The sequence below is a fragment of the Blennius ocellaris genome, assembly GCF_963422515.1.
Source record: "Blennius ocellaris genome assembly, chromosome: 11".
NCBI classification, from domain to species: domain Eukaryota; kingdom Metazoa; phylum Chordata; class Actinopteri; order Blenniiformes; family Blenniidae; genus Blennius; species Blennius ocellaris.
Genome location: NC_137660.1, coordinates 27662882 through 27670589, shown reverse-complemented (window position 1 = coordinate 27670589; position 7708 = coordinate 27662882). Strand labels below are relative to the sequence as shown.

At 46.6% G+C, this 7708-nt stretch overlaps 1 protein-coding gene across 1 annotated transcript in view; it reads right to left on the bottom strand.

Moving 5' to 3' along the window:
- Positions 1-5511, bottom strand: part of b4galnt4a (beta-1,4-N-acetyl-galactosaminyl transferase 4a) — a gene marked incomplete at its 3' end in the record, with an annotated part of 189151 nt that extends 183640 nt beyond the window's left edge. The window contains exon 1 of the mRNA XM_080504793.1: positions 4994-5511. Within this exon, the coding sequence (XP_080360919.1) occupies positions 4994-5135 (142 nt within the window). The 5' untranslated portion in view covers positions 5136-5511. The remainder of the gene's footprint in view (positions 1-4993) is intronic.
- Between the last annotated feature and the right edge of the window lie 2197 nt (positions 5512-7708).

The window sequence follows — 7708 nt, the reverse complement described above, 5'->3', positions numbered from 1 at the left end:
AGCTACCTTTGGCTATTCCGCAAACGTGAATAAACGCTGTAAACGGTTATAATTATATATCTGTTCGCCTTATTTGTAAACCAGGAAGCGGTGCAGGTTACGTTGTATTCATGACAAATCATATTTAATAGCGTGATTTTTTTTCCCTCGTCGAAATTTAGTTTTCAGCACAAATAAGACCAAATGCATGTTTGTTTGTTTTTTTATTTTTATTTTTGGGGGGATGTGGATTGATCCATTAAAAATAAATAGAAACTCTGCTGCAGATGCAAATTTAATCCATTTAGTTTTACCATTTTTTTCTGCAGCATTATTGTTTTTGGAGTTGTTCTGTTATTATCTTTTATTCGTCTATTTAAGCTCTTCTGGCTGTTTTTAGCTGCTTTACCTCTTTAACGTGACTTTAGCGGGGAGATTGGACCATTTGTGAAAAGCGGTGTGATTATAATTATAATTTTAAATATCGTTTTCTAAAAGCTTCAGGGAGCTGCAGGTTACATACCGTATATCACTACAAACACTGTAAATATGGCTTCATGTCCTCTTTGACTGTGTGACACTGATCAAGTGATGTTATTTCTTTATCAACTTTTTTTTTTTAACCATATCAAACACCTGTGTTAAATTTTACCCAGAATATAATAAAGTAGTATCATCTGCAAACAGAATACAATTTAGGAGACAGATCACTTCAAACAAGTATAGATAGATAGATAGATAGATAGATAGATAGATAGATAGATAGATAGATAGATAGATAGATAGATAGATAGATAGATAGATAGATAGATAGATAGATAGATAGATAGATAGATAGATAGATAGATAGATAGATAGATAGATAGATAGATAGATAGATAGATAGATAGATAGATAGATAGATAGATGTGCTAATATATATTTCTAAATAAAACACAAATGTATTTATTTACATTCGCAAAAAGAGGTTTTGTATAGAGATATTTCTATACATAAATGAGTGATTGTACACTTAAATTAATTAATAAAATGAAAAATGGAAATAAAATGATCCGAGGACCGACCCCTGAGGGACACCGCATTTAATATAGGATTCTGATTCGACATTATTCACACCGCTTTCTTTCTTCTAATTAACTAGAAATCCACTGAGGTGCCCCTCTGATGCCATATCTACTCAGTTTGAGCAACAGTAGAGTGTCATCTATTGTTCTGAACATGTTTCTATGCTTTTTTTTGTGTGTTTCCTTGTCGCCTCTTGGCCACTAAAATACTACATAACAGAACCGGTTCTAAGTTTAACAAGAACCGGTTCCTAGACCAGTGTTTTTCAACCTTTTTTGAGCCAAGGAACACTTTTTTCTTTGGAAAAATCTGGAGTCACACCACCACCACACGGAAATGTTAAAATGTGAAACTCTGTAGCCTCTATTAACAATATAAAGTCTTTCTCATCAAAGTTTTATCAACAGGAATCAAATAAATACAGAAACAAAGTCCTTTTTTTTAATTGTGACTCCCTCAGTGTGAAACCTGGACCTGATGGATGAAGAGCTGAGATCCTGGTTCACATTCTTCCTTTTCAAAAACTTCTCCATCACTGTCACTGACACAGTACTTTGATACAAGATGGTAGCAGGAGGTGGAGATTAACCACACTGACATCTGTCAGTTTCAATTTCAACTGCAAAGTTCTGTGCTGCCATCTAGTGGCGAAGAGTATTTATACATGATTACTCTGCAACACGCTGTGAGAGCAAATGGTTTTTTTAGAAAAAAATGTGAAATTGGATAATTTCCCACGGCACACCTGACTAGATCTCGCGGAAACACCAGTGTGCCGCGGCACAGCGGTTGAAAAACACTGTCCTAGACGATACAGGAACTGAAATTCAAAGAAAACAATGGAGATATTCCTGTCTTGGGCTCGACACGATGGAAACGACTGAAGCCTTCGGACTCATCAGGACCCCCCCCCCCACCCAAATCGCCTTGTGTTATACGTTCCACTTCAACAAACAGGTTCTGATCCGTTCAATCCCGCCTGTGATTGGAGATCCCCCCCCCCCCCCCCCCCACGGCACACAAAGAGGTGAGCGTAGCGTCCGTCACCCTTCAATCACACAGTCCATCACACGCTTCCCGGCCCCGCGACTGAATTATTTAGCGGGAAAGAGAAATGACGGTCCGTTCCCAACACAGCTGTGGCCGGCTTAGTGCTCTGAATAACGACGGCTCTGGAACCAAAGGACGGTGCCGTGATTGATCCCCTCCCCCCTCCCCCCCTCCCCCGACTAACCAACCGCAGAGTGAATAATGAGCGCCCGACCCACTCCTGAGTAATGGCACGTCCGTCAACCTTTTCACAAAAAGTATGTAAACTGATGTTAATCATACACTTTCCCAATACATCAACTCTGGAGGGGAAAAAAAAAAAAACCAAAACTAAAGCAAGGCCTGGTCATATTTACGGGGCGAGATAAAGTTGAGAATGAACGTTCAAGAGCCGTCAGCTCCTTTCCCGTTCAAGATCCTTATCGGACAATACACAATTCAACCAGGGATATAGTTCCGATTGCTGCGCTTTTGTCTTTTTCTTTTCTGTCACTGCCAGGCTTTACACTCATTATTCACGACGAGTCAGACGCGGGGCTCAGCCGTGCCAAATGTTTATGTTTCTCACAAGTGTGTTGGAAATAAGCCAGCGAGACATTGTCTAAAGTACGAGAAGTAGCGCGGATTTTTATAACGGAGATGAATCTAATTTAATCCCCCCAAAAAAATAAGGACGAGGAAAAATGGAAATGTGATAAATTGCCATTTCATATTCAAATAAGGCAAGGGCTCGGGCCAAAAAAATTCAAATTACATTATTACTACCTGCCCCACCTCGGGTGCTAAAAAATCAATGAAGATACGCGTCTGTGGGAAAAGAAAAGACAAAAAAAAAAAAAAAAATCAAACGCCAGTCTGGCATGAATATTTACACACTTCATAGAGTCCCATTTTCCAGTAATAGGCGACATCTCACTTAGAAGCGCTTAGCGCGAGAGGGGACGTGTTATTCGTGAGAGGTTAAGTAAGTCGCCCTGTTCGGATGCCCGCTAAATGGAAGAGAGTCAATTAGGCGGCTTCCGTCGGACGGCGAGCGCTGTCGCCTGGGAAAGACTGGAAGAGGGGTTTCTTCAGGACGACCGACACGCGGAACTGTGAACGACCCGGAACACAAAGAAGGGAGGTTCACCGACTGACACCAAACGCATCGCGACGGGAAAAACAAAAATAAACGACACAAGCGCTGAGAAGACGTACGGACGTAGGCTCAATCGGCGACACCAGGGGGCGGGGCTTGAAGGTGATGTAGCTCCGCCCCCCCCCTTTGTGATGCAACAAAAGGGACAGATATCATAAGACTGACCTTCTCCTTTCATTCAGACCGCGTCGGATTGGAGGTTTTTGTTGCGGGGAGCGTCTTTTTATTTTTTTAAATATTTTTACTTTTAACTTGAATGAATTGAAACGTCACTACGCCACCTCGTCGAGACGAAATCGGGCTCCTGCGCTAAAAAAAAACAACAACAAAAAAACGTGTCGAAAGCAAATTTGTTGGGACTTTAAATGTTAAATTTCAAGCAGAAATAAATCTCACAACTCAGTCAAGTGCTCTTCTCAAATAATGAAGAAAGTCAAGTCTATATCTACCCTGTTGCTGGGGTTGAACCCTACCCCCCCCACACCGCCCAGTGGAGATCAAAGACAATGAAATGATCCCTGCATGTCAGTCGTGTGTGTGTGTGTGTGTGTGTGTGTCACACACTCCTCAAGGACATCCTAATCATTGGGTATCCTCTTACACAGGACAGCTGCGGGAGCTACAAGTACACCGTCGGCCGGCGTGAAATCCGCGGTCTGGAAGATCCCACTCTTTTACTCGCCGATCACTTTCTCTTCACACGGATCGCCGCCAAACCTTAGCAGGAAGAAGCAGCAGGTGACAATCTGCCGTTCCCACATACACACTCACACACGTGCTACACGCCACCTTCATATCTTCCTGTCGTACCCGTGACCTTTGACACGGTCCTTTGATTATTAATGTCGGAGGCGAGGGCCCAGCCCCCCCCCCCGACCCGACCCGACCCGACCCGAGACGGCGTCGCAGCCTCCAGGAGAAAACGATACTTAATTTATGAGACACGCTCCCTCTCTACGTATATCGCCTCCTTCCTTTACCGCCATATCGGATCCGGCCCAGCGGCCCAAACCGTACGCGGCGAGTCGGTGGCGCCGGGACCTTTGTTGTTTACAGCCTCTGTGTGTGTGTGTGTGTGTGTGTGTGTGTGTGGCGGGCGACGCGTCCCAGATCTGAAAGTGTAATCTTTATTCACGCGGGAGTTATTAACTGCCGTCACGCCGACGGTGACAACTTTACGGCGGCCTTATCGTTCTTTACGGCGCCGTAATTTCTGCCGATGTCACCCAGGAAATGCTCTTATGTTCCTGCGGGAGATTTGTTTACAATGAGACGACCTCACAGACGGTTCCCCATTGCAAACCGAAGCAACACACACACACACACACACCACTACAACCTGTACCGTCACCAAACAATAGTTGGAGGAACTTCATAACACAGGGAAAGTGAAATACAGATTATTTGTTATATTCTGAGTTCCACAAAGTTTCAAAACTTCCCCTTTGCCAGTTTTTCCCTCTAATTTCATGCGACTCTCCATCTTTCTCTTCTTCACAAACTCACCTTTGTATATACCGCAGACACTTTAAAGAAAATGCTTTACTCTTAATGCAAATGTTTAAACTCAGTCGTTTTGTGACATTAAATGCTTTTAAAAATATCCTATGAACTCAAAGACAGTTCCTCCAACCCCCCCCCCCCCACGGAGTCCCTGCACTAATTGATCACCTGACGCGTAACAAGCCTCCACTCGCTTGAAGTGACCGACTTCCTGATTTCTCGAGTATCGGAACAACTTTACGCGGGAGGCGGACGCACCTTTCCCGTAGTTGAAGTGCAGCTTGATGGTCTTGCCCTGGTTGATGTGCAGGTACGTGAACCACACGGCCGACGTGAGCAGGACCAGCAGCAGCAGGAGCTTGAACTGCTTCCGGATCTTCTTCACGGGGAAGCGCAGCATCCTCGCAGAAACATCCTCCGGTCGCCGCCCGGTTCAGAGTCGAAACGAGTCCAGGAAGCGAAGCTGTGTGTGTGTGTGTGTGTGTGTAGGGTAGGGGGGGGTAGAGTCCTGGATTTACTCCCGAACTGTGGGACCACCAGCTCTCCCGGTCAAACTGAGCGCATCCTGGGGGTGTTAAACGTCTCGTTCCCACCGCATCCGCTGCGTAACGGCGGTGCCAAACGCGTCGTTTCCTCTGATCCGGGTCCAAACACCTCTGTGGGAGTCATTGCTTATGAATGCAACCTGGTTTCTTTATTCCCCCCCCCCCCCCACCCCACCCCACGTTTTTCTTTCCTCTCCTCCTCCCAATGAATGAGGAGGCTTGTAAACAGGAGTTTGCAAAGGGGGAAAAAAAAGAGCTGCGGATGAAAAAAGCCGCTAAGTTCCGTTAATAGTGTGAGCGAGGGGACAAAATAGCAGTCCCGTGATAATCTACACAAATCCCCCCCCCGGCGGCTCAAAGCCCTCCCCCTTGACACCGCGACGCTGATTATTTGATCGGCTACTCAAGGATCATCATCATCATCATCCCTCCACCACCACCACCACCACCACCACCACCCGGCCACGGGGTTTTAGCGCAAAGTGGCGGAGAGGAGAGACGTAGTTTCCACGAGGACCGATGGATGGATGGATAGATCTCCTCCGGCAGGTCCGCGGAAAATCAAATCAAGTGCGGCTTGTCGGCAAAACACCTGGAATGTGAAGAAGGAATAAAGAAAGGAAAAAAAACAAAAAAAAACAAGGTTTATGGTGGAAAGCAGCCCAGGTGTCACAGCCGCGCGCGCTGCTCCATAATTGTCCCCAAAAAAACCAAAAAAAAAAAAAAAAAAAACAGACGACGCGGATTCAGGCGGAGCGCGTCCCGGGAGAGGAGGGGCGATCAGCTGTCATTCCCCCCCCCCCTCGTGGAGTGGAGATCAACCGATGCGGATCGTCAAACTGTGGGGAAGCTCCATGGCGGCGTGACAAGGCAGGTTAATCGTTACACTCCCCGATTGTCCGACGTGACGTGCGGGCGAGCCGCTCCGGTCCATGTGCCGCTCTGCCGACAACCACCACCACCACCACCACCACCCCCCCTCTCTCCCTTCCCAGCCCCCGCCTCCTCCTCCTCCAGCGGCAGGTGCATTTCACCCGAAACCGAGTCCCCGCTTCATCCGAGCGCCGCCGCGCCGTGGAAGTGATCAGACGGCTCTGACGTGTGGGCGCCTCGACCAGCCCCCGTGTTGTTATTCTGTCATGAGCTTTTTCTTCTTCTTCTTCTCCTCCTTCTTCTCCTTCTTCTTCTTCTCCCGGTTAAAGCGCCGCAATAGCGTCGCGGAAGCCGCCTGTCAGCGCGCGCGGAGCGCGGAGGAGAGGCGTGCGCGCTCCGGGGAGGCTGCAGCGGAGGAACCAGACGCAGGCTGGAGGACGACCAGCGGGAAACATGCTTTTTGTTTTGCTACAATAAAACGCGTAACACTCTCTCTTTCTCTCCCTCCCTCTCTCTCTCTCTCTCTCTCTCTCTCTCTCTCTCCCCTCAGTACGCCCATCAATTGAGCGTCTGCACGGCGCAGGGCAACCGAACCTGCGCGCGCGGTGACCGGCAGCGCCCGCATCCAGTGGAAGCGCGCGGAGGGGGCGGGACGATGCGTGTCGCCCCCCCCCCTCGCCCTCGCCCCCCCCCCCCCCCCCCCCCCAGCAGGATGAGACTCGGTTTATCGCTCCTGTTCTTCTTCTTCTTCTCCCACCTTCCGTCAGCGTCCTGCGTTTAATCACAAGCCTTAGGATTAGTCACGTTTCAAGTCACTACGATCAAATTAGATCCAGAATTTAAAAAAAAAAAAAAAAAAAATTGCAAATACATACTAGTGTAAGACAGCCTCACCCCCCCCCCCCCCACCACCACCACCACCACCAACAGGTTCTTGATAATAATTATTCCAACATATAATTCTCAGCAAAATCTCATTTAAAATTCAAGATGTTAAAATTATTATTTTTTTTTTATTATTTGATTGTCAAAGCTGATTTAGATTCCCTGTTCCAAACGGGAAGTTAATTAGTGTCAGGACCAGTGGAGTTTATAGCTTCCGACGGAGGGAAAAAAAAAAAAAAATCCATTTCAATGGAATATTTAAAGAGCAAGTGACAAAAATTATTGAATGTTTTATCTATTTAATGTGCGGAGCCGAAATAACATTTCCTGATTTAGCAGTTGTTCACACGTCTGCTCACAAATTATTTAAAGAGATTCCCAGTGTGTGTGTGTGTGTGTGTGCGTGTGTGTGTGTGTCGACACCCTGCAGAGCGCACAAGACGCGCGCACCACTGCCACCCGCTGGTCACAGACTGGAACACACACACGCACGCGCACACACACGCTATTCGGATGAGTTACACAGCTTTTTACTCACTTTACTGCTGAGATAGAAAAAGTAGTTTCTTTTTTTTTTTTTTTTTTTTTAAATCAACATTCAGACAAATAACGAGGTTCTTCATCTTTTACCGCCGAGCTTCTTCCGGACTGCAAATATTTGTGGTCACAT